General features: G+C 34.6%; 3 protein-coding genes across 12 annotated transcripts; 1 reads left to right on the forward strand and 2 right to left on the reverse strand.

The window, feature by feature from the left end:
* Positions 1–1,033: 1,033 nt before the first annotated feature.
* On the forward strand, positions 1,034–12,628 carry LOC114167670 (inositol-pentakisphosphate 2-kinase-like). Of its 10 annotated transcripts, none has more exons than XM_028052791.1 (11): positions 1,034–1,130; positions 5,149–5,222; positions 5,347–5,462; positions 5,552–5,761; positions 5,975–6,122; positions 6,530–6,570; positions 6,750–6,860; positions 7,061–7,657; positions 8,887–9,086; positions 10,659–10,786; positions 12,222–12,628. In XM_028052791.1, exons 3-9 carry the CDS (start codon positions 5,361–5,363, stop codon positions 9,007–9,009), a joined length of 1,332 nt encoding a protein of 443 aa, XP_027908592.1. In that variant the 5' UTR covers positions 1,034–1,130; positions 5,149–5,222; positions 5,347–5,360; the 3' UTR covers positions 9,010–9,086; positions 10,659–10,786; positions 12,222–12,628. The 10 variants fall into 10 exon arrangements, with proteins under 10 accessions (XP_027908592.1, XP_027908595.1, XP_027908591.1 ...); XM_028052794.1 differs by lacking the exon at positions 1,034–1,130 and adding an exon at positions 4,213–4,302 and having other exon boundaries at positions 5,149–5,261; XM_028052790.1 differs by lacking the exon at positions 1,034–1,130 and adding an exon at positions 4,213–4,302.
* LOC114167672 (phosphatidylinositol/phosphatidylcholine transfer protein SFH8-like) lies at positions 12,439–13,326 on the reverse strand. Its single transcript, XM_028052799.1, has 3 exons — positions 13,042–13,326; positions 12,858–12,920; positions 12,439–12,764 (listed from the first exon to the last, which is right to left on the reverse strand). The coding sequence occupies exons 1-3, from the start codon at positions 13,271–13,273 to the stop codon at positions 12,631–12,633; spliced, it is 429 nt and encodes a 142-aa protein (XP_027908600.1). The 5' UTR covers positions 13,274–13,326; the 3' UTR covers positions 12,439–12,630.
* Positions 13,327–18,254: 4,928 nt separating this feature from the next.
* On the reverse strand, positions 18,255–23,037 carry LOC114165868 (glyoxylate/succinic semialdehyde reductase 1). Its single transcript, XM_028050480.1, has 8 exons — positions 22,789–23,037; positions 22,089–22,199; positions 21,910–22,008; positions 21,060–21,161; positions 19,372–19,487; positions 19,091–19,169; positions 18,835–19,005; positions 18,255–18,711 (listed from the first exon to the last, which is right to left on the reverse strand). The coding sequence occupies exons 1-8, from the start codon at positions 22,891–22,893 to the stop codon at positions 18,622–18,624; spliced, it is 873 nt and encodes a 290-aa protein (XP_027906281.1). The 5' UTR covers positions 22,894–23,037; the 3' UTR covers positions 18,255–18,621.
* Between the last annotated feature and the right edge of the window lie 3,564 nt (positions 23,038–26,601).

Below are 26,601 nucleotides of genomic sequence, written 5' to 3' on the forward strand. Positions count from 1 at the left end.
ATGATAAGCTTAGTGAAAAATGTACCGAAACAATCAATATTAATTCCTATGCAAAGTACTCAAAGATACAAAACTTTTTTATACAAAACATTTCAAGATCCAAAAGAAAATTTATAAGATTTCAAACATAGTTATTATCGATTAGATACTAAACCTATAATCGATTAAGTGAGACATGATGATTTTTACAAGATCACTTATGCAATCGATAAAATACTAGACGACTGAATATAAAAGATTTATTCTACTAGTTTTCTTCTAATAAAATCAATTAGCTACTTAGCCTAATCTATTAATGCGAAAGATGTCTTATTTTTAAGTTATTTTATTTTATTTTATTAAAGTGGTTATCCGATTAAAAGTAGATTATCTAAATGCTTTATCTAATTTAATTTGAGTTATGAAAAATATATTTATCTTTCCATGCCAATAAGAAAAAGGTTCTTTAACAAAGTTTTACAATTATGACTAACAAATACATAGGACGTAATCAATAATATTCCTTCAAATCTTCCTTTATCCTTAAGGGATCTAACTAGGGGTGACAATACGGGCTGATTCCAACAGGCCAGTTCCTTAGCCCGTTATTAAAGGAACGGGTTGGGTCAGAATTTTCAACCCGTGACCCATTCTAATCCAGCCAATCTGGCCCGTCAATAGGTCGGGCTGCATGACGGGCTAGCCGTAGGCTGGCCTGTAACCCCTGTGTGAAAAAAAAAATTAATGAAAGGCTGACTCGTGTGTGATGAAAGGCTGACCCATGTGTGATGAAAGGCTGGCCCGTAAGATAACTTAAGTTTTCTTTTCTTTGGAGTTTCTTTTCTTTCCCCCAAATCATTTTTCTCCTTCAGGCCAGACGCACACCACCACGCATCACCGGTCCACCACGCATCACTACGCAACACTACAGACCACTACGCACAGGTGACTGGCGACGACGACGACGTGAGCCATGGAAGAAGACGGCGACGGCGTACAGTGACCCACGAAAGACGAACAACGATCATCACGAAGCGAGCAGCGATCAACGCGAACAACGATCTCTCCCACTTCGCATCTAATCTCCGACGGTGGAAGACAACGACGACGACGTGGTGACCCCATTGGTGGCGACATTGACGGCGACGCAGGTTCGTTCCCAATTTTCAATTTTCGATTCCACTTTGTGCCCTAATTTCTGGTTCTGCTACTACCATGGTGATTTTGAATTTTCGATTCCCCTTCCTGCCCTAATTGTTGTGTTCTTCTGCTACTGCCAATGACATTGAATTATTGTTTGTACTGAATCTGATTGGTCTCTGTTTCTGCTATATATTTTTCGATTCCTCAATTCTGCCATTGTTATATGTTTGGTACCTTAGAATTGGGTAGTGGCACTACGTGCATAGACTCAGATGGGAAAATATTGAGAGTTCGTGGTGGCCTCATTCCTGATGATGACTTCTCTATCGAAACACATATATGAATAGAATTCAGCATCATCAATTATAAGTAAATTGTTGAAACACATATATGTATCAATACAAGTAATATATATATATATATATATATATATATATGTATATATATATATATGTATGTGTATATATGTATGTGTGTATATGTATGTATGTATATATATACATACATACATATATACACATACATATATATATATATATGTATGTGTATATATATATATATATGTATGATCACAGAGAAATTGTGAGAACTGTATGGGAAACTGTCATGCATTATTTTATTTGTAGTTCTGTCAAAAGAAGGAGAAAGCAGAAAGCATCCATGCCCTATGTGCGTATTGGTCTCTGTTTCTGCTATTGGTATTTGTTTTTGCTATTGGTATTGCCATTTTTTTTTTCAAATCACAGGTATACGGGCTGGCCCGTTAGCCCATCACGGGATGGGTCGGGTTGAAGTTTCTGGCCTTTTTTCTCTTAATGGGCTGGCCCGTCCCGGCCTGTTTTCAACGGGCCAAAACGGGCTGGGCTAGCCCGTTTTGACACCCCTAGCCCGCATAAGGCCCGCACAACGCAGGCCGACCCGATCCGACCCGCACATTTTATGCGGGTCACATACTCTGGCCCGCCTGCTTATACGTTGGCCCGCACAGTTTGGACAATTTTTTTTTTACTAAAAAGCATTCTAACCATTTTGAAGCAATCCTGGACATAAAAACAGTGCAGAAAAAACATAAAAACAGTGCAATAACATGATTGTTGGAGTATTATAACAGTGCAATCAACCAAAACCTAGACAAGTGCAATAAACAACATAAAAAACAGTCTATAAAATGAAGTCTTGGAGCATTAAACAAGTGTAACAAACAAGTTCTGGACATCATATGAAGTGCAATAACAACATAAAAGAGTCCATAAAAGTGGTCCTAGAACACGAAAACACCAAACCAACAAAGTTCAAATAAAAAACAGTCCAACATAGAAATCTTCATGGTTGTAGTCTATTGTTCTTCATCTTCCATGCTTATAACATTGGAAGCAACACCGGAGGACCCTTCATTTACCACCACATTTTTGTAACTAATATTTTCTACATCTTCTGCATATATTCAAACCAAAAAAAATAAATAGTAAGTAGGAATGAATCCCACTCTTGCAAAAGTTCATAAACTTTCTTAGACAACTCCAAACTTGTGTGTGTGGGGGGGCATGTGACAAAAGTTAAGAAGTTTGCTATTTAGTTTCCAACTCAAGTCCACAAAATTGGCAGTCAAAGCTATGAATCCCTCAGTGTTAATAGATGTCCACAAATCAGAAGTCAAGCATATCCTACTAGAAATGGAAAGAAGCAGATTTTTAAGAATTAACTTTTCTTTGTCATAGAGTCTCCCAATATCTGCCTTAATAGTGTTTCTACTAACCATAACTGCATAAGGACACAAGTACCTAATCCAATTTATAAGTTCAGGATACTCAACAAATTTATAAGGCAAATTGTGCCTAACAATTAGTTCACACAACAACTGACGGTGTAGTGATTGATCTATTTTCTTTGCCTTCAATTTTCCTTGCATATCTAACATCATTTGACCAATATCTTCAGTTTTGATTTTATCACACTTCATAATATGCCGATTCAAATGTGAAGTTCCATATTTTCTTCCACCACACACAAAAGCTTTGTTGCAACCATTACACTTTGCCTTATCCTTATCCTCCCCAAACTTACTAAAATACCTCCAACAATCAGCTGTGCTAGCCTTATTTCAACTTTTATCAATCTCAATCGTTTCAGACTGTTTTTCGGTATCATCTTCTTCAATTTCATTTTCACAAAGAGGTATGTTAACATCATCCTTATCAGCCAATCTTGTTTCTAAATTAATCTAATTCAATTTCCTGATACAATACACACATTACCAAACCAAATCAGCAGCATCCAACAATTGAGCAAGGGCAAGGGCAACACACAACAACAGCGAAATGAACACACATTTCAAGCAGTAACAATGTAAAGCAACACACACTTCAAACGAACCCAATTCAATTTCAATAGCAAACCACTTGAGCAATAAACACTAATTCAGCATCAATACAAGCTATTGCAGATTCATAGAAAGCAACAAAAATGAAATCGAAGGGAAGACTCAAAACCTGTGTGATTGTTGGTGCGGTGATGATCGTGAATGGCTTGCGGTGCGGTGACCACCGTGAATCGTGAAAGTGGTCGAGGAGAGCCACTACTACGCCGCGGTAGCCGGGAATCAACAAAGGGGTGGAGGTGCTCGTGAATCGTGAAAGGGATGGAGGAGCTTTTGCGTTGCGCTGTGAATCGTGAAAGGGATGGAAGGAGAAGCTCCTGCGCTGCGCCGCGGTGGCCGTGAATCATGAAAGGGATGGAGGGAGAAGCTTCTGCGCTGCGCTGCGGTGGGCGTGACTCGTGAAAGGGTGGAGGGGTGCGCTCCTGTGGCTTGCGGTGCAGTGGTCGTCGTCGATGGGAGGAGACCGTTCGGCGGCAGCGGCGTTGGCTGTGATTGGGTTGGTCAGCGACGTGAATTGGATGGATGCATTGTGCGCTCAAGGAACTGATTGCGTTTTTAGGGCAAAAGAAAGTAAGGAAAGGGGCGGAATGTTTTTGCTTTACGGGGTTTGCTTTGCTTGGTTTCTCACTCTCACTCAGCAACAACAGCACATAAGTGCATGTGCAATAACTTAAGTTTATGCGGGCCGCGGGCCAATCGGTGTGGGCCGCGGGCCGGGCTAGATCGTGTTTGTGGGTTCAATTTCCAGGCTTCTCCCACATAATTTGACATAATTTGTGCGAGCTTGCGGGCAGGTCCGTCAGGTCCGGTTCTAATTGTCACCCTTATATTATATGATCGACATGCACTGGAGTATGTTTTGAAACATTGAGGCTTCCACTTTGAGACTGAAGTGGGACAATGTTGCATTACTTGTTTAATCTAATCAAGTCTTTTTATTTATTAATAAAATAATTTATATTCAAATATATCACAATTTCATTTTAATTTTTTTTTAAACTTTTTCTTTTAGAATGTTAAAATAATTAGTATTAAAAAAATTTAATCCTATTCTTTTAAAGATTTAAAAAGTTTTGTTCAACTCGTTTATATTTTCACATGGTCACATCGTTAACCATTGCAAATAAGAAATTATTAAATACTCTGAAATTATTAGACTATAATCATCATATTTTTTTGGTGGACAACATCATCTTAGGCTTATTTATAAAACTATATTTAAGTTAACGGTGTTGGTTTTAACTTATAAAGAAATTAAATTTATTGTTTTTTTTTTTTGGAGAAGATTATCGAAAACGTGTCTTAAATTAATTTGTCTTTAACTTGATGGAATTCAAAGAAATTATTAATTAGTCTTGCGCAAATGTTTAGAGAAACCATTGCAATTGAAGATGGTGGTGATTGAACATGTAACTATCAACGGTACGTAGTGACTCCCAAGTAGTGAGGCTAATTTTAGTGGGTTGATTTCAAGTGATTACTAAATAAATTATAACTTTATTTTTTTAAAGGAATCTATAATTGAATTATAAAAAGTTTTAGACCAAGTAATGTTGAAAGGTTGACATCCGGTAAAAATAATAATTCTGTTAGACTGAAGTACATCCATTTCCAATATATGTTTCTAAGAAAACAAAATAATATTGCAGTCGAATCACGTCAGAATTACAACAAATGAAGGATTTGAGCCGCAATTACTAGAGCTGGACACAGTGGCCAACAGGTTTTTGTTTTTTGTTTCTCAGTGCATTCTAGTTGTTAGGTATTTGAATTTTTCCTATGATTGATTTGGAGTGTCTTGATAGTGTTCGATGAAATGCTTCACTCATAATCGTTCGTTTTCTTAGGCAAAGGCTGTTTGATGGAGGTCATTTTACAGGAAGAGGACGCAGGTAAGTGGGTTTACCGGGGCGAAGGAGCTGCTAATCTTGTTCTTGCATACACCGGATCGTTTCCTACGTTTGTACGTTCCTCAATTCTTTTGTTTTAATTGAAATGTATCATAATGGAAGCTTGATCAATGGTACATTGGTAATGGTATTGATGTTGCAGATTGGGAAAGTGATGCGCATTCGTAAGGCTCCGAGGAGTGGCGCTGAGGTCATGACTATGAGGAGCCCCTCTGCCTTGACTGCGCATGAACGTCTGCTTTGGAAAGACGTTCACGAACTCATTTCATCGCCGGACAATGAGATTGCTAACCAACACTTTGTCCACCACGTTATGAAGCCATTGCTTGGTTCCAAATTTGTTGATGCCGGGGTATGTGTTGAGTTGTGTTGCCCCCCGAATCCCCAACATTCTATTGTGATTGATTTTGTTATTGGTAAATGTACTACTCAGCGATTTTTGATAGTTCGTTAATTAATAAATCATCCATGCCACCTTTGTGTATAGTGCGGAAGATCTTATATGAGATTAATGGTTAGTGATTATGATCTCTGACTCTCACTTATCCTTCGTTACTTTGTTTAGATGCTTGTGGGGGTGACGAGGGAATTTCTTGAATCGATTGAAAAGAAAGTTATCTATCAACGTCCTGCTTGGAGAGTTGATAATGCACTGGTCGACATGCATCGTGATTCTGTGCTTCTCTTGTCTGATCATTCACTCTTCACTCACGGTATTGAGATGCCTTTGAGAACTTGCTTCAGTTCAAAGAATAATTGTTACCCTATGTGCATGTGGAATTCTGGAGTATGTAGTTGCTGTGGACGCTATGTTTCTTTCAGTTAACCTTTTATAGCACTACGCTGAGAAATCATCCATCCAAATGTGCACCATGAAAGCAAGATAGAAGTAAGGGAGGGCAGGTTTCAGGGTTGAACGGGAGATATGCTACTAATCGTTTCAGTATTCTATAGTAATGCTTAGTACACTTCCAACAAGAAAACCACAATCTCTAGTCTCTTTCCTATTTGGTGTTATCCCTTGTAATATTAATTTAGTAAACACATCCAAATTTTCTTATTTCACATCGCTTCTGCTAAACATTTGAAAGTTCTGTTGCAAGCTCTCTGTTTATTTCAGGTAATCTAGGATCGAGCCCCTGCATATCTGTTGAGATAAAGGTACGCTCTCTATAGTGTCATATATTATTATTCTTTGGTGTCAAAATTTCTCCGCCTTCTCAATATTAGACAACAACTTAGTTTAAACTTTAAAATTTTAAATTAAGTATCAAACTTGTTCCTCCTTGCTCTCTCTTTTGCTTGTTGTTAACATTTTAAGTGTTGTTCTGAACAAGTAGCCCAAATGGGGATTTCTTCCTCTTTCAAGATACATATCTGAAGAAACTGCTGTCAAAAGGACCATAACTCGCTTTCAAATGCACCAAGTTCTAAAATTGCAGCAAGGAGAGGTACCCATGCACAAAATTTTGCCTTTATTGGTGATTCTGTTTCTGCGTAGTGCATACTTCTTCCAGTGGTGATATCATGTAGTCTCAGAGTCATTATTTAATCTATTGTTCTGTTGATGGATGTTATTATAATTTCAGTTAAACATACATTATTTTTTTAACCTTTAAATTTTAAACAGTTTTATCCAATATGTTTGCAGATATCTTTGCTAAGTGAATACAATCCACTTGATCTATTCTCTGGATCAAAGGAAATAACTTTTAAAGCTATCAAGGATCTCTTCACTTCACCTCAAAATAATTTCCGTGTATTTATGAACGGCTCTCTCATATTTGGTGGTCTGGGAGGCGGTGCCGAAAATACTAACATTTGTATTGCTAAAGCATTTGAAGATGCACTTGAGTCTGTCATTCAATCTGACGATGGTCTGCGTACAGAGAACTTGCTTACTCTTGTTACTGAGGCTGTGCAAACATCAGGAGTTGTTGATCGGCTTCTAGAGGTTCAGAAGCTTGATAATGTTGACATAGAAGGAGCCATCCATGCATATTATGATGTTAGTCATCAACAGTGCATGGTATGTAGTCAATTGAATGCAGAACAACAGAAAAGGTATACCTCTTTACATTCGGCTTCGTTGGATGAAAGCTTGAGAATTGTAAAGGACTTTCTAGTAGCAGCAACTGCAAAAGACTGCAGCTTTATGATATGTTTTAGACCAAGGAAAGAGGGGGATACTGGATCTGTATGTGATAACGTGTATCTTCAGTCAACTAACCAAACCTTTGAATTCAAGGTAGGCAGCCCTTCACATTTTTATTATTTATTTATTTTTATAAGATAGACAGTGCATTGCATGATTCATTTGAGAATGATGATTTTTTTGTGCAAAATAGAATAAAAAGAGTTTAAATACAGTGAAATGTTGAACCATTCTAGAATGGATCAGTGGTGAATGACAAAGTGATAAAGAAATAAATAATATATTCGAGGAAAATAATAAATATACTAATTCTTTTCAAAAACTAAATGAAAAAACAATTAAATAAAACACTACAATTAAAAAAGAAAGTCTGAATTTCTTATGCCTTACTCATACTCTACCAAATAAAGGATGTCTCTGAAAGAAAAACATCAGATTGAAATATTTTATTTTCAATTGTTTCCAAGAGAAACTCGCTGATCACAGTGAGAAATCAAACAAAAATTACATCCACGGGACTGAAATGTTGTGTTCAACCGTTGTTTTGATATACTGTTTCACCAAAAGCATCCTTATAGAGCATATTACTATTGATAATAAATCACTCAAGAATATTCATAAACTCCAATGAAGTGGAAGAACTAGAATGAGATGGTAATGGAATAATTGAAATAGGAAAAAAGATTTGGGTTTTTTGATTTTAGTTTTTTATTTAATGTTTAGTTTAATCTTTTAAAATTAGTATATTTAGTGTTTAATCCTTAATTTGTAATTTATTTATTTTATTTTAATGTGGCACTTCATAATTTACTGCTCTGGAGTGAGTGGACATCCTATTGTATTTAAACTAAAATAGTTGTTTGGCATAAACTTATCGCAAAAGGTATCTAAAATTACAAAAAAAAAATAGAGGCTATAGAATGATATCTGTAATGCTTTACTGAATTCCTAACAGATGCTAAAGGAAAAAAATCCTTCCAAAGGTTTCCCTGTTACAACTGAGAATGAATTTTCAATGCTAAAAAATCTGAATACTGTCTTTAGTGTCATTTTTTATTGAACGAAAATTTGTGTCTGCTCTCATGAAGTACTAAAACCTAAAGCACATCAGTTCAAAATGGGGCTTTTAATGTGTATGCACAGACCATATCTTGTGAATGACTTGATCACGCTCACGATTTCATGTCTTATGAAGCCAGTTTGAATTTCTGCTTCCCTTAGCCACAATTATAATGATTGTATTATGTTTATCTTTATAAAACAATATGTATGATGCTTGTTACAATTATATTTTCTTTCAAATTCTATTTGATCTATATTAGGTGTATTTCATTGACTTGGATCTGAAGCGAATGAGTAAAATGGAAGAATATTATGAATTAGATAAGAAGATAGTGAGCTGCTACAAAGAAATGTCGAAAATGGACCATGGAAGAGATTTATGAACTTGCAAACATAACAAATTGCGTACCTAGATTTAGCAGTCTCTGTTATATAGGTAATACTTGGGAAGATTGCATTGGTAAGTATTTGCAATTTGTAATTATTATTTATCCTTCAGAAGGTTTTTTGTATGCAAATCTTAAGTTTGGAAACTTATAGTGTGCTTCATATAATGGTTCAATGTGGCTTTACTTTCAATTTCCTTATGATGAACATGTTGAATTGATTTGTGAAAGCTTTTATGTTAATACATATTAGACTCTTGGCTCCTTTATTATTTCTAAAATGTCTATATATATTTTTTCTACACACACGGAGGCACTAGATAAATTATAAATGCATTTGGTCCAGTTCATGTCTGTTTTTATTTGTACATATTGTTGAAACTGGGAAAGTGATATGTCAATATTCTATTCATTGGAAAATTATTGATAGAACTGAAATTTGATTTGTCTTTGTTGTTAAAATATGAATGCACTGGTAAAATGCTGGGTGAAACACTTGTTAGTTGTAGCTGAACTTATGCTTCATTTCCATTTTCTTTACTTGAGTGATACAGGGGCGGTTAGGTTGGCCTCTTTGCTGTAAAATTAACTGGTATACAATTTAACCTGTATTCTTTTTTAGGCTCCAAGTGGAAAGTTGTAGTCTGTGCAGTAATGCACTCCAAGTAATGTTTAATCAGTTATCTTGATGCAAGTACTTGATATGCATAGCGACATCCTTTTCTCAGAATATTGAAACTCAGTTATCTTTTTAATAGAAAGTGTTAGGGAAATTAACAATGCTGTGATTTATTGAAATTGTACTATACCTCTGGCCTTTTTATGGCCTGAAGTAACCAATCTTAGAAGGACACACTAATAAGCACCCAAGCACATGGAGAACTCATCCTAAAAACCTAGCTATTAAAGAGAGAGAACCAAACACTTAAATATTTCATTGAGCATCTCATACTAATCGATGTGAGACTTAGACAATCATATTACAGTCCCTATCAGATGCATGGTGCAATGTGTTTATTGGGTAGGTATCACAGTGTAACATGTTTCGTAATTAAGAGAGGTTACGGTAAACATAACACACGATTGTGTTGTGTGAAATTTCAACAAGTGTAACTGTAATTTACCAAAAGTGCTGTTATGGTCCGCCACGTAGACTTGTCATGCCAGATAATTAGCTCCGTGGTTTGATAATCTTTAGAAGCTGTACAGCTGATTATATTTAGTTATTTAAAGTTCATTTGATCCTCAAATTCTGAGGCAGTGTGTATGCAAGTTCGTAGGAGATTTAGCTTATGAAAAAATTTCGTAGGAGATCTAATACATTGAGAAATAAAAAGTTTTTCCTTATTATTAATCTTTATTGAGGCATTTGTTAATTTGTTCTGATAAACCATCTAGTTTTGGCCGTTAGTTTTTGACCAAAATGTATATATTAAACTTGTAGATTTCAATTACTTTTACTTGTTAAATTAATTTTTCCGGATTTTATTTGTTTCAAATTTTAGATTCAAGTAAAGAAAAAATGTTGTTCTACCTGCTAATTCATTTGATAATTTTTTTCCACAATAATACATTAACACTCAGAACACCTGTTTTTGCTTTGCAAATATCTTATCTCTAACTTTGCAATGTAATGTTGTAAACAGTACTCAGAAAGTCTATGTTATAGACAGTGGTTTCAGCTCAGTTCTGGTTTTTCGTTTGGTCAGCCTAGTTTGGTCGTGGCCTGACTGATGATCTCTGTGTCTACATTGAGCTCACGAGCCATTTCAAGGTTTTCCCTTCTCATTCTTTTCCTTGTTTTTTGTCTCTAATTCCAGTAGTTACAAAGGATTTGTGTTGGTTGGATTACCAGAAGTGGTCATGCTTTCACCAGCATGCTGACACATTCCAATCAAATGACTTTCATAACCAATTTTGACCACAATAATTTTTATTTTAAATTTACTTCATGACATATTTAAATAGCACACTAAAGCACCACTATAGCCGCAGTGCTGCAACTGAACACTACAAGGGTTGCCGTAATGAAGCAGTTTAGAGTAGCGGCTGTAGTGGACCAAATAGGGGCCCCAGTGGCACTATGGGTTGATTCCAAAAAGCCCCTTAAACAAAGACATTAGAGCTTTTTTGGGGGTTATTTTTGTGATCTCAATCCTCAAAAATGAAAATTGCAGCTGTAACAGTTGTGAAAATGGTAAATAAAGCTCGGATTTTGAAGATGATGTTGAAAAAGAAATTTAGGGCTTTTTTGGGGTGCTATTTTTGTTAGTGTTTACTTGTTTGACATCCTTGACATTTTATTGATGATTTGAGCCTTTTTAATTAATTAGAATTTATATGCCTACATACACACCCTTTGTAAATTATATAGAAACTTTCAAAATAGTGGTTACCCACTAGCTTGCTATAGCGTTTTTGGACCCGGGTACACATTGCTATTTGGGATTTGAAACATTGTTTCAAGACTTCATTTTCTTTACAAACTACAACTTTGAAGAGTACTCCTTATGGAATATTGATATATCATAAACCATGGATAGAACCATTTTGCTTTTTGATATTAGAAACTCACCCCATCTTAAATTAAATGTATGCATTTTTGTTTTTCACCGATTACAAGATATGTGTTTTGGGGAGGGCATTTGGGGTATATAGGATGGGTTTGATTGTCATATGTTGTGATTTGTTAATTGTTGAAAATTTGTTTACTGAACCCAGGAATCTGGGTGGAACCGAATAATTGTTGTGAATATTAACTGGAGCTTGTTTTTGTGAATTTAGTTTCTGCATTTTTTTCGCCGGGGAGGGTACATATAGGTCGGACACTATCCGATTATCATTTATTACTGGTTGTTTAGTTCCCTATTAGCATTTCCGCTGCCACTTAAGTTTCCAGCCTAACTTGTACAGTGGAACTTGATGAACAAGACGTATAAAATCTTGATTTTTGTTTCTGCAAGTGCTTTTCTTACATATTAATTATAAACTCCTAAATGGTGTCTAATTTTCATGTCATGGATGGATGGTACCCTACTTTCGCATTGTAGCACTCTTACTATGTGGAAAGTATTTCTTCACTTCTAAAGTCATTTATCCTTAAGGACACGCTCAAGTACTATTTACGATTTGCTTATTTTTGGTTTAGACTTTCTCTGCTTTTGGTTAGAAAGTACCAACATATCTGACGGGCTTATTATGTACTGCAGAAGTCTAGCGTCAGTAGAACTGCTCCGTTCAAGGTGCAGGCAAAAGCAACTTGTAAAAGCATGATTGCGTCCTCAACTTGTACGTAATCATGGTGACTGTGACTGAAGAACCCGATGCAATGAAGATCATCATGATCCGAAAATTAACAGGAGTTGAGTACAAACGTTCTCAGATAAAAGATGATGGATGAGATAAAAGTTGAATTCATGTCAGAGATCCGATGTAATATAGTAGTTACTGTTTCATTATGTAATTAACTCAGTCTAATCGGTGTTGTACCATTATCAATCTTTCTGCCAAGCAAAATATTGCTTATGTTCGTGCACTGTGATTTTTTTATTCTAACATGATGTCATGAAAATTTATTTGGAAAATGACAGAAATACAAACCAACGTTTCCCTGCAATTTTATACATCATTGCCCGTCAATTGGTTCTCCTCATATAATGTATATATTTGTGGAGGGAGAGAAGTATGATACTGAAACCACCCATCGAACAACTCGACCATGCACGTTGTCTTCTTTACCAGCAAACCTTTCTCTGCATTTCAAACAGATAGAACACACTTTTAAGAGTCCCCATACACCATAACTAGAACTTCATCTAAACAAGATGCAAACATCATCGACTTGCCTTGAATTTCTCTCTTTCTTGATTGTCTATGTGTGCCATAAGTTCTTCTTGTTTTATCAAAGCCTCGTATAAAGCATGTTCACAAAGTTAAACACACCAGTTATAGATATACACAAAATTGTTGAACATGATGCCACACACATACACCAAAAGTTTAAAAAGTGATTCAGAAATGGATATAAACCTTTTTTTGTGGCTATCAACTCTGCTTCCAATGCATCCACACGATAAACTGCAGCATTGAGCAGCTCCTCTTTCTCGTATGGCATCACATTAGGCTTTGACTGCAGCATGTCAACTTTCTCTTCAAGCTCCCCGAGGCGTTTTAAGGTAGATGAGGAAAGTTTTGTCGTTGTGAATCCGGGAGCACGTAAAGGAGGACGAGATTCCTCCTTATTTGTTGAACCAACAGCCATGTTAAGAACATTTGAGGCAGAACCAGATTCTGAGTGCCGTATTCCCTTCGTCACACGAATTACTATTGAACGAGCAAAAGTATACAGGGCCAAAATGATGCCAGCTGTAACACTCAGGAGATTCTTCACATTTCAGTACTCGATAGAAAAAAAAATTCAGCAATCAAATCCAAGTAACATTGTTTATTTCACATGCAAAAATTAAAGTAGTTAGACGTATTTTTAGAGCCGTCAAAACGGATCATCCGATCCAATCCAGCTCGGTCTATGACGAGTTAACCACTTAGTAGGTAAACTTAATTCGACTCACTTCCGAATAGTAAGTAGTAAAGTACAGATTCAATGAACGCGGAAAATGTGAAGAAAAAGAATACCAAGCAGAAATTTGTGAAGGGTGGTTATTGAAATTTTTATAGCCTATAAAAGAGGCAAGTTGGTAATAAGTAACTATTACTTTCGGTACAAGCATTTATTTAGAGTTTTTCTTCTTTTTTCATTTCTGCTTAAGCTTTATATATCACAACAACCAAGAGAAATGATAAACTCACCATAACTTGAATTTATTTTTATCTAATTACTCTATTTATTCATCCCAACCTGTCACAAATTTAAACTTTTCTTTTTTTTGGGGGGCACTTTCATGCTTCAAAATGCCTTAAGACTTCATTCTGAAACATGCTACATTCAAATCACAATCTACATCTACACACGTAATAAAATGTTACTAATGTCTTAACGTGACGTAAAGCAGTTTCTAATTAGATTTTCTTGTTTCCAGGCCATGACTGAGGAGCCTGTTGAATCTTCAAACGCGAACCAAACCAATTTAGGAAACAATAAAGTATTAGTGTGAATAATAAAAATATTGTGTACATATTTGAAATTTTGTTAGGAACTGTAATTATTTCAAAAATTACAATCATTCAGACAATATAAAAGGAAAATATTGTGTCAGATTTTATACCAAATTAAGAGATCCCCTCTCTTTGGAGACCAATAAAAGAAATACCAAATCTTCTGCAAATACAAATAAGTAACATGAGGATTCCAATAATGTAAAGATATCAGCATATAAACTTTAAGGAAGAATAATCCCAAATCATTGAAGGACCCTATCTATATTGGGTAATAAAGGTCCAATTCATAGATTAATTATAAGAGAAAAATCAAGCATGACATGACACTCCTTAATTTTGGCATAATCATGATAAAAAGGTTGTCACTCCTTAATTTTGGCATAATCATGATAAAAAGGAATAACTAAATATAAATAAGAACCCTTCGACCCATGAAGAGACACAATACAACACTAATCACAATCCAGTACATTTCTGCTATTGGTATTGCCATTTTTTTTTTCAAATCACATGTATACGGACTGGCCCGTTAGCCTGTTAACTCGTTACCGGACGGGCTGGGCTGAAATTTCTGATCTTTTTTCTCTTAACGGACTGGTCCATCCCGACCCGTTTTCAATGGACCAAAAACGGGTCAGACTGGCCCGTTTTGTCACTCCTAGATCTAACATAAGATTTAGAGTTATAATAGTTAACATAGTTCTCACAAGTTTTTTTTTTCATTATTTTTTTTCTTTAGTTCATTCTTTGTAGACATTTTTTTATGATATATTTTTTAAAACTGACAATTTTAATATAGGAAACTTACTTTCTCAACTTCAAATTCCTGAAAAAACTACATCTTTTTTTTTCTAAATTTTTAGACATCTTTGTAGACATCTTTCTTTAGTCCCCTATTTTTTTTTTTAAATTAATACTTAAATATAATTTTAGTCTGATTAAAATATTTTGTTTCTTTAACATAATAATTGAAATCACTGTTGTACATCCTTATAAACATGTGAATGTTAATTTAAGTCTTTCTAAAACAAAATTCTTATATTTTCGTTAATCGAAAATTTCAAATAACCATGTAATTCCTATATTCACTTCAAGTAGTCAAATAACATTTTGTTTTGTGAATTTTAATTATTTTTTTTTACTAATCACAAGCTTACAATATTAATTTGAAGTGTTCTCTCACATAGCTGAATCAGTGATGAGTGTTGTTGACGAGTAAAAGTGAAATAATTGTTTCATATAATTTGTTAACGTGCATGATGATGCAGGAAGATAATAGATAATGGAGCCAAATAGTTTTCCAAGCGAATTCAACATTAATTTGAATTTATTATTTTAGTTTCCAAAAATTATTGGTCAAGAATTTTAACATCGTTTATAAACATAAACTTTTTCATGTATTCAAAATAAAAGAAAAATATTCAATATACTAGTTTTGCTCGTTATAGTATTAGTCTAATCTCAATTTCATTTCACTTTTTTAAGTTATCAACGTTGGCTCGTCATTTTCTGGCTCGTCTTCTCTAATTTAAATTTTCTATAACATGCAAACTCTATTATTCAATGATATAAAATAGCCTCTAACTGACTAACAGAGCAACTTTCAAGATGAAGAAAGTGATCATATAATTAGTTGAAGGAAAGAACAAGGAAAAAGAGATCAAAACGAGACTTCGAGCAAAGAGTAAATCCAAAGATGAGAAATTCAAACTACATTAACTATTAAAATAATTTAAAAACAATTTCCACCTCCCAACATTCTAATATAATGTGTTATATTTAATTTAAGGGTTAAATATGGTTTTGGTCTCTCAAGTTTCGGTTAAATTTGGAATTAGTCCATTTTCAAAAATTTTGACCAATTTAGTCCCCCATCTCTAAAAATGCGTGAATTTCGTTCTTTTAATCAAATTTTGTTAAGTTTATCTGACGTTTCAAGCGCATTTCATGATAGTATTTGAATTGTTTATACCGTTTGCCACATTTTCGTTTCAATGTTAACTCAAATATTATCATAAAATGTGTTTAAAATGACAAATAAACTTAACAAAATTAGGTCAGAAGGACTAAATCCACGTATTTCTAAAGATGAATAACTAAATTAGTATAAAGTTTCGAAGAGAGACTAATTTCAAAATTCACTGAAACTTGAGAGACCAAAAACATATTTAACCCTTAATTTTAGGGGTGGACATGAATTGAATTTTTAATGATTTAATCCACATCCATTTTAGATCCAAATAATTGGATTAGATTTTCAATCCAAATCCATTTTTTCAGCAAAACAAGTTTGGATTTTCTTAAAATCCATATCCAAATATTTGGATCAAGATTTAAATCCAATCCAAATATTTGGATCAAATTCAAAATCCAGAATCCATTTTTTATAAAAGAAAATTTAAATTGAATTTTCTAAAACTTGTGTCTTTAAAACCAACACCACTCAACCTATTCAGGTCGTCGAGCTCGCTCGGCCTATCAAGGTCTCGAGCTTGCTCAGTCCGTATAGGTCGTGGGGCACGACCTGTCTGAATCGTTAGGTCGGTCCGGCCTAGGCCATCCAGGTCTTTGGGCTCGCCTGGCCCATTTTGGCATCGAGTCTGTCCGGTTCGTACGGGTCGTCTGGCACAATTCGTCCGAGTCGTCAGGGCAACTCAACATGTCTGGGTCGTCGGGTCAACTCAGCCTGTCCGGGTCATCGAGCCTGCTCGATCCATCAGGGTCGTCGGGCCCGCTCGGTCCATCAGGGTCGTCGGGCCCGCTCGATCCATCAGGGTTGTCGGGCCTGCTCGAACCATCAGGGTCGTCAGGTCTGCCCAGTCTGTATAGGTCGTCGGGCACGACCCGTCCGAGTCATTGGGATGACCTATCCCAGCCCATCTGAGACTTTGGGCCCGCCTGGCTTGTTCAGGTCTTCAGGCTCGCCTGACCCATTCGGGTCATCGACCTCAACTGGCCCGTTCAGGTCTTTGGGTCCACTTGGCTCGTTCTGGTCATCGGGTCTGCTTGGCCCGTTCAGGTCTTTGGGTTCGTCTGACCCGTTCGGGTCATCTGGCCCGCTTGACCCATTCTAGTCTTCAGGCCCGCTTGACTCATTCAGGTCATCGGGCCCGCCTGACCCGTTTAAGTCTTTGGGCCCGCCTAACTCGTTCGGGTCTTCGGACCCGCTTGGGCCGTTTGGGTCTTTGGGTCTGTTTGGGTCATGATGTCCGCTTGGTTCGAGTTTGTCGGGCTTGCCTAGCCCGTTCATGTCTTTAGGCATGCGAAACCTGTTCTGGTAGTTGGGCCCGTCCGTACAGGTCATCAAGTAAGGTCCGTCCGAGTCTGAATTTAGCCTAGTCTATCTCAACCTTTAGCCTAACCCAACTAAAAATTTAAATTGAAAATTTGGATTAGATTTTTTGGATTATCCATATTTGAAAATCTTGATTTATAGAATGGATATTTAATCCATAAAATATATAAAAAGTAGATTAGGTTGAAATCCAGATCCATTAAAATGAATTTTAAATGGATTGGATGGAAGTAAAAGTGGATTGGATCAAGAAAATTAGATTTTTTCTCACCCCTACTTAATTTAATAATAAATTGATTGAGTTCTGTAGTTAAAAGTAATTTTTCTAGGTTTAATTAAGTTTTAACAAGAAATTTTCAATGAACTTCCTATTTTGAATTTTAATGAATTTAAGAATTTTCAATTGAATTCCTAATAAATTGAGTTTTAATTGAGTTATTAGTAAATTGAGTTTTGAAGGCAATTATACATTTCAATTGAATCTAGCTCATTAATTTTTCTATTAACTTTGTGATGCAACTATTGGGTGAAGTGACCTTAACCGAGTGACATAATTATTCTTTTGTCTCATTACCCTGTACAGTTATCGTCACATGTAAATTTATAAAATTTTATAATTTCATGATTTTATAATTTTGGTGAAATACTTTTAAAGTAGAGTTATCCTTATTTTTGCTAAATTTCGATTTCAACCTTGTTTTTGTATTAGAATTGGTTAATCGATGTATGTTCGTTCCAATATGAGCCGTTGTTTACATTTAAACTGAAATTCAGACACTTCTCTGCATCATATATAATAACAAAAACGGTCTGTATTATCTCATCTGTATAAAACAACTACCACTCCTTCACCCAAATGCAATTCAGCACCATCCAATATGACTCACACATCACAAATCTAACAAATAACTGAAGATGAACAGGGAAAAAAGTGTTCATAAGATACACATGCAACCCATTCCAAACCACTCACTTAAACTGAAACGTTAATGTAAGTGAACAGTTGCAATGAGTTGAACTTACATTCTTTTTCACACATTAAGGCTTGTTTTTTTGCCATGGTGTCAAAATTTTAAAAGGTTCATTTATTTCAACTAGATTCTACAATAATGACCAATGCTCAAACATATATTTTAGAAGGTTCACATCACACTGTTGACCAGAGGGTGGCTTAATCACTTGAGAAACTTATGCAGTCAAGATGAATGATGAGGAGCTTTGTAAGTCTCATGAACTGCTGAAAAATCATGGTCTCCCAACCCCATGCTTCTGGCCTTCTTGAAAGCCTACAAAAACAGGGTTTTTTAGACATGATAGTCTTTAAACATAAAAGCATAATATAGAAAATAAAAGGGTTGCATCTCTCATTTTTTTTTTTTTTTGCCACAAAAAGAAAAAAATAGTTTTACCTCATTTGCTGCAGCTGCTATTGGCATTGATACAGCATTTTCATCTCCAAGAGCAAGAGCTAACCTCATGTCCTTCTGCTGGTGTTTCAGGGGAAAAGCTGGGGAGTAACTATTTTGAAGCATTGTAGGTCCTTTCAATTTAAACATGCCGTTACTTATGGCACCAAGATCCTGCACACAAAAAATTACCCAATTGTTGTTTAAAATGGCACTAAAAAAAGGTAGCAATAAAATCTCCGTGGTTGAAATTATTTACCAGCACATCAAGAAGTGTTGCAGGGCTCAAACCACTTCTTTCAGCTAGTGTGAGTCCCTCAGAGAAAGCATTCATCACACTGTAATGGAGAATAACTAATTTACAGAACAAGACAGAAAAAATGGACATGCAATCCATTTGGCTTGCAGCCAAAGAAGGAATACTAATAGTATAATGTGGATGATTATTTCTTGTTAGCTGATTCATAAAATACTGCAATCCCCCCTATCCACTCCAAATTAAAAATGATAGAGCCAGGAAAAGGGGGAAGAAAATATTACCTGCCCATTATCATGTTAACAACAAGTTTCATTTTTGCACCATTTCCAACATCACCCAAAAAGAAAGACTTCTTCCCCAGTATGTCAAATGCTGGAAGTGCTTCATCATACAATGCCTGCATGTCAAAAGAATCAACGACTTTAATGTACAGAAATATGCACAATGCATATTAATTTTCTTGTATTTTCCTCAGTATGGAGCAGTTTAGTACAAGGAATCTGAATGAGAGCACTTTCACACAGACTTGAATATGAGGAAATGTGAATATTGTTTTCCGATTATTAGATACAGCTTTGAACTATTCTAGAATTATGGACATCAAATCAAAGAATAAATCTAATTAAACCTGAACAAAAACAAATATTTCACAAACTGCATATTTCACACATGTCACAGCTCCCAACACACACGATATCAACAAAGCCTAACGTCAAAATTACACACCCAACTTCAACAGACATCTGACAACATAGTAATGCTTTCTTTGCCGAGAACACTTTTCTCTTTCTCTTTTAGTTTTTGGCTTGACTCAACGGGCTTGAAGTCTGATTTGTAGGGTTATTCACACGTTCAATGAAGGGCTCATACGATGAAGAAGGCATTAAACATTTAATTTACAAAATTCTATCAGGACATTCCCAGACAGAAAATACATGGCCTAACCTTCATAATAAATTTAGAAAAGGTTAACTGTGGTTGCTCCTTCGCTTAACTAGCATCAATAGTGCAGAACATACACATTTCTCCTAACAGATGACTATTTCCAATGGCCAGCACAACACTTAAATTATCAATGGGAGAGAAAAGGCCCAAAAGATAAAAAGAGTACCAATGTCCTACTAACATTAAATTGTGAGACAACTTGCTTTATTTTTAGTCTCCATTTAAATTGCTGCAATAATTACAAGGGTTCTAACCCATCAAAAGCAATATTCTTATTTTAATTGTACACATGTTACACAAGATGATGAACACAGGCAATAACTTGAGATCTGGAATAGGAAGTCAGTGGGTTCAAAACCTAGAAACAGTCTCCTTGATGGGGTAAAACTGCATTGGTCACCCTTTATATGTTACATAAATTGAGGGCACCAGACACATCTGTCTTGCAACCTTGCTTACTTCTCCATTTTTCTCTCTCTCTTTATAATAACTTTGTTTTATGTTAAGATCATGACTAACCTTCGTGAAAAAAAAGGATGTTTTACCCATCTATAATAACTCCTTTGCAACAGAAATTTATGGAATAGTTGGTTCACAACAATTTCCTTTGCTTATGCATTTTCAAAATTTAGTAGCCAGTCTGAATACCAATAAGCAAAAGATGTTTCCACAATTTGAAGATATTACCTTCACATTATTGCCATCGGATTGCATTTTACAACACTAAAATATTGCTTAAATAACTCAAATATACATCAATTTATTTTGTTTTGGGAAATCAACAGAGTACTCCAGGAGAACACTGATTATCAATATACATTCATTAAAAGGTTTTGAGGGCATTAACGGGTCGCTGATATATCTTATGCATCCTATACTCTGAAAACATCCAGTCATGCAAACATGTCATTTGATGCAGAGAAGAGGCATCTGAATAGTTCAACACCCTCGCATAGTTAAAGGAAAAACAGAGAAGCTTGCGAAGAATATTTATCAACAATTATAGAATAACATTTAGAAATACCTTGTCCCCAGCGGCTAGTATAACCAGTTGGCCATCTTCTGCAGGCTTCTTGCTACCCGAAACAGGAGCTTCAAGGAAGTAACCACCTTTTTCTTTGATTGCCTGTTGAAATAAGGTCTGTAAATAGCAACTTGCCTATGGTTTTCTTTCCATTCGAAAGGTTTAGTAGGTAAAATGTGAAGTACCATCTTATGCATATAGTATGAACTGACAGAGATAATATACTACAATAACCTAAGTCATGCATATAGCACAAGGACAAATAGAACGAAGCTTATATTTATTTATTTAGGGGTTGCAGATGTTAAAACGTTCTACAGCAAGAATCTGCAAATAATGTAATATATTGCATTCCTATTCACATTTATACGGTTGGGAAAGCTTAACTTCATATATCAACTATTCCTCGTCCAAAAATAAATCAGTACTACTGACTTCCCAGCTAATTTAACTTCCTTTATACAGGAATTTTGAAAGCCCAAATACAAAATAATGACAATATTAACAAACTTACAATTAGATAAAAACTTTCGATGCATGAATCATGATACTAAAAAAGAAGACTCCACAAAGAAAACTGCAAACTAAATTACATCAGGGATAATAGAATACAGAACAAAAATGATATCACTTTTCACACAAAATACCCTGAGCAATATGAAAAATGAAGCCATGCAACATTACTAATTGCAACCTCTCTTTAACAACAAGAGTCTCTAAATTTTGGAGAAGTAGACAGATTACAATTTACACAAATCAAAAGAAAAATATATCTCAAACAGAGAAAAGAAAACGGGATGAATTTCAAATGAAGGGAAAATAAATCTTAACATCAGCTGGGTATACCAACCTCAGATATCTTGGAGGATGTATCAGCATCAACAGTTGACATGTCAATGTAACCTTTTCCATTAATATGATCAAGAACACCATCTTTATCAAACACAACCTAGAAAGTCACCACAAACAGAATTCAAATAAGAGCTAAAAAAGAAGTTACTAGTCAAAATAATATTCACAACAACTGACCGATAAAGCAGCGGAAGGATCAGATAACATTGCAATTGTATACTTGCATTTCTTGACTACAGTTGCTGGCGTTTCTCCAACAGAAGCACCATATTGCACAAGTTCTTCACACTACAATCAGAAGTTGCTAAGTCAACACATATATTGAGAGCTCTATAGTTAATAAACACTGTAATTTGCTGACTACAAAGTATATCTAAACTGAAACTCATGTCTGAAGGTAAACTAAGGAATCCAATAAAAGAATTAAAAATTGAGATTACTTACTTAAGTGGATGTGTTGTAATATCAACAGTTAATTTTCTCAACAAAAGATGAGATTACTTACTTAACCCTTATTTTAGAGAGCCAAATCCATGTCATAAAGTGTTAAACGGAATACACAATTTTCTGAAGTCACTTGTCTGACATCATCTATAAGAAAACATATAAATTTGCTATGCTGCATTCCAAAACGCCAGGAGTAATACCTCAGCTCATAACTTTCTGTGCGACTTGAAGTATGGTTATTAACTATGTGAGAAGAAACTATGCTACGGAACCCCAAATTAAAATTACACAAAAAAAAAAATCACAAACTTATATTAACCACAATAATCAACCAGTATTATAGAAAGAAATCATTACAAGAACAAACACAAACGTAACAGTAAAAGAAAAAACTAAAACTTGAAAAAGTTAGTGGAATGTGTATTGAGACCTTGGAGAGGGTTCTGTTCCAAACAGTGACTTTGAAGCCATGGCGTAGCAAGTTGGTTGCCATAGCCTTGCCCATTATCCCCAAACCTAAGAACCCAACCTCCATCTCTTTCTCTCTCTTCTGATTTCTCACTCTCACTCACCACTCTTTTCTTTCTCCCAACTTCTCAGGAAAGCGACTTCCTTTACCATAAGAATTATCGGTATCACTTATAAACAACACCTTTTTTGTTTATAATCTCACTCTATCACTAATGCTATGTAAATATTTAAAGTCTTTTAATTTATAAATCCTGGGAATTTTTTCTGTGGAAACACATACATGCGCGTGTTATTTTTTTTCTTTAATAAACATGTATTATATGGCGTGTGGTAGGAACAAATTATAAAATAATTTTTGTTCAAAATAAATATAAATATAAATAATTTGTATTTTTTTATTAGATAAATAATATTTTATTATAAATATTTAAAAAATATTTTTTAAAAAGATTATATATATATATATATTATAAATAATTATTTAAATTAAAAAATGGTTACTAAAGAGTAAAATTAAAAATAATATATATAAATATAAAAAGTAAATATCTTTTATATAATATATATTAATCTAATTAAATATTATTTTTTAAGTGATGGATGATTATACAATTAATATTTGTCAAAAAATAAAGGAATTGTCTCTCATCTCTTATGTTTTAGAGAGGTGTTTTCTAAACTCTAAATTCTTTTATCTGTAATTATAGGTGTGTTTATTTTAGTGATTGAGTCGATCCCTCTTTTGAGGTATTAACAATTAGATGTACAGTCTTTTGATATGAACCAATATAAATATTATGTGCAAATATTCTTTTTTCCTACTTTCTTTAATTATATAAAGTTACATTAAAAAAAATTTAATTAAACAATATATTTTGGAAATTTTTTTGAAGTATTAATTTTTAGGTATAATTACTGATTTGGTACCCCAACTTTTTGTTAAGTTCAATTTGGTACCTCTACTTTTGGTTTGTTCAATTTAGTACCCCAATTATCTAAAAATATTCAATTTGGTCTTCTTCGTTAAGTTGGAGTTAACACTGTGTCCGTACAGGACATGTGTCAAGCCATAGAATTTTTATTTTTTTTAAAAAAAATAGTTTTTTAATTTGTTTTTTAATTTTAATTTTTTTTCAAAAAAATTATAAAATGCCATGTGTCAGTTTACTATCGTGCCACGTGGCAGCTTACAATCATGACACGTGGCAATGATAATAGTTGTATTTTATTTAGTCCTCTATTTAAATTTTTGGTTCAATTTAGTACCCCAATTTTTTAAAATGATCCAATTTTGTCCTTTCCAATTTGAGACCAAATTAGTAACTAAGTTTAATTATAACTTATATATACATGTTAAAATAATTGTTTTGAATTTATACATCAAATCACTACACCAAAATATTCAAATTATTTTATTTTTTACAAGTGTAAAAAATTTCATGTGTAAAAAATTACAAAGGTAAAAAATGTAAAAAATAAAATAATTTAAGTATTTAGGTGAAATGATTTGATGTATATACTAGAAAAAATTATTGTAACATGTATATATAAGTTGTAATTAAGCTTATTTACTAATTTGGTCTCAAATTGGAGAGGACGAAATTGGATCATTTTAAAAAGTTTGGGTACTAAATTCAATCAAAAATTTAAATAAAAGACTAAATTGAATACAACTATTATCACTGCCATGTGTCATGATTGTAAGCTGCCACGTGGCACGATGGTAAACTGACACGTGATAGTTTTTAAATTTTTTGAAAAAAAAATAATTTTTTAAAAAAAAATAATAATTTAAAAAAAATATTCACGGCTTGACATGTGTCCTGTACAGATACGATGTTAACTCCAACTTAACGGAGATGACCAGATTAAATCTTTTTAGATAATTGGGTACTAAATTGAACAAATCAAAAGTATAGGTACCAAATTGAAGTTAACGAAAAAGTTGGATACCAAATCAGTAATTATACATAATTTTTATTATGAAACAAATTCACCCCTCTTGGTCTTTGTTCATACTCGAACATTCTACTGTAAGATTTTGAAACTAGAGACAAAGGCAATTTATAATATACAAGTGGATGCAAATTTCACCTTACAAATCTATTTTGTAAAATGAGTTAGGCTTAAAATTCATTTCTTAACAAAACCCTTACTCAAAACAAGGACGACGAGTCCTTGGCGAAAGTTACGTTAAGAAGAACTTGCTCCTCAAAGACTTTAAGAGAATTTCAATGTCAATTTCAACTCATATGGGCCAATGCAAGTCTGAAACATCAAATTGAAAGGGTAAGGGTTACAAAGTGTGACGTAGCTGGAATGACCATAGTTGAAGAGGTCGGCAACATCATGGTAGATATACCAATATAGCATAATGTGGGATAATTTGACCAAAATATCACGCATTCACATCACCTTATGTCACTACTACTTTTACCTTAACGAGCACTTAATAATTAAGTGATGACATGCTTAGCACCTTTTGTGCAACAATCAATCTTAGAATCACCCTATCGCAAGAAGAGAAGGAGCCACTACCCTAACGCAACTACCATGAAAACAATAATCCTTCGACCAATTGGGTTGTGTTAGGGTTCATCAACATCAATGAAGCTTCCAAAAGGGGATGATGAAAATTGGTCTTCTCCCTCAACCCAAGGTTCACCAATAAAGACGCGCTTCATCTCTTCTCCCAAACCCCTTCTACGTGCTCTGCGCCAGAGAAGAACCTCTTCTCCCTAACACTTTCCACACTGCACGACAGAGAATCCCTAACACCTCTTCTCCCTAACCCTTTCTCCCTCTCTGCATTACAAAAGAAACACACAACCTTTTGTGGGTGAGAGAATAGCTCAATACTATGTCTACAACCACGTTAGTCATGTTGGTGTCAAAAACTTGTAGTCAAAGGGCTCATTAACTTAAGGATATTATAGTAATTTTCATGGATGCCACAGGATTGCGACATAGCCATGATAGGGACATCAAAGCGGCTAAGTGGTAGCAAGGGTTGTTTAGTAATTTTGTATACATTAGTAGTAGCTTCCTTAATTCAAAGCCATGGTAGGGACATGAGAGAGAAACATGGTAGAGACATAATAAAAGCAAACAGCTTTTCTCTTCATGGCTATAACACATTCAACTCCTCTTTCTCGCAAACAATGGGAAATTCTGGTAATGGACGTCCTTCTTCCGGCAACGAGACGAAGAATAATGAGGTAGTGTATGCCTATGCTTTGGAACATCGCCATATTTATAGAGTTATTATTAATATGTGATGAATTGTTTTTGTAATGAAGGTACTAGGAAAAAGATGCAGACGCAAGAAATGGGTGGTGAAGAAGATGCTTGCGTGGGTGTGGAGGAAGATAACTTTCAACAACATCAAGAGGGATGCAGCTGCTCCTCCCACCTATACTAAGTAACTCAAGCTTCTCACACAGATATATATCATATATCTTCTTCTCTGTTTTTAGTTTCTGTTATACAATTTGTTTCTGCTCTTCAAATTATTAGCAAGAGTCAAATCGTGATGCGTAATTTGTTTCTGCTTTTAATTTTGATTGCCATGGCCACAATTACCAAAAATAAAGTTTACGAAACATTCTTAAGTCTGTATTTTGATCTCTCTCTCTCTAAGTTTACGAAGCATTCTTAAGTCTGTATTTCTCTCTCTCTCTCTAAGTTTACGAAGCATTCTTACGTCTGTATTTTGATCTCTCTCTAAGTTTACGAAGCATTCTTAAGTCTGTATTTTGATACCTCTCTCTCT

This window comes from Vigna unguiculata, chromosome 10 (assembly GCF_004118075.2).
Source record: "Vigna unguiculata cultivar IT97K-499-35 chromosome 10, ASM411807v1, whole genome shotgun sequence".
Classification (NCBI taxonomy): domain Eukaryota; kingdom Viridiplantae; phylum Streptophyta; class Magnoliopsida; order Fabales; family Fabaceae; genus Vigna; species Vigna unguiculata.

Excerpts from the sequence above, each read along its gene's own strand:
- LOC114167672 (XM_028052799.1), bottom strand. The coding sequence starts at position 13,273 with ATGGCTGTTGGTTCAACAAATAAGGAGGAATCTCGTCCTCCTTTACGT. Across the intron at positions 12,921-13,041 it reads GTTGATAGCCACAAAAAAAG|GCTTTGATAAAACAAGAAGA; the intron begins GTTTATATCCAT and ends GCTTTATACGAG. Across the intron at positions 12,765-12,857 it reads AAGAAAGAGAGAAATTCAAG|AGAAAGGTTTGCTGGTAAAG; the intron begins GCAAGTCGATGA and ends TTTGAAATGCAG.
- LOC114165868 (XM_028050480.1), bottom strand. The coding sequence starts at position 22,893 with ATGGAGGTTGGGTTCTTAGGTTTGGGGATAATGGGCAAGGCTATGGCA. Across the intron at positions 22,200-22,788 it reads GGAACAGAACCCTCTCCAAG|TGTGAAGAACTTGTGCAATA; the intron begins GTCTCAATACAC and ends TTCTGATTGTAG. Across the intron at positions 19,006-19,090 it reads CAACACTTCTTGATGTGCTG|GATCTTGGTGCCATAAGTAA; the intron begins GTAAATAATTTC and ends TTTTGTGTGCAG.
- LOC114167670 (XM_028052791.1), top strand. The coding sequence starts at position 5,361 with ATGGAGGTCATTTTACAGGAAGAGGACGCAGGTAAGTGGGTTTACCGG. Across the intron at positions 5,762-5,974 it reads CCAAATTTGTTGATGCCGGG|ATGCTTGTGGGGGTGACGAG; the intron begins GTATGTGTTGAG and ends TACTTTGTTTAG. Across the intron at positions 6,861-7,060 it reads TAAAATTGCAGCAAGGAGAG|ATATCTTTGCTAAGTGAATA; the intron begins GTACCCATGCAC and ends ATATGTTTGCAG.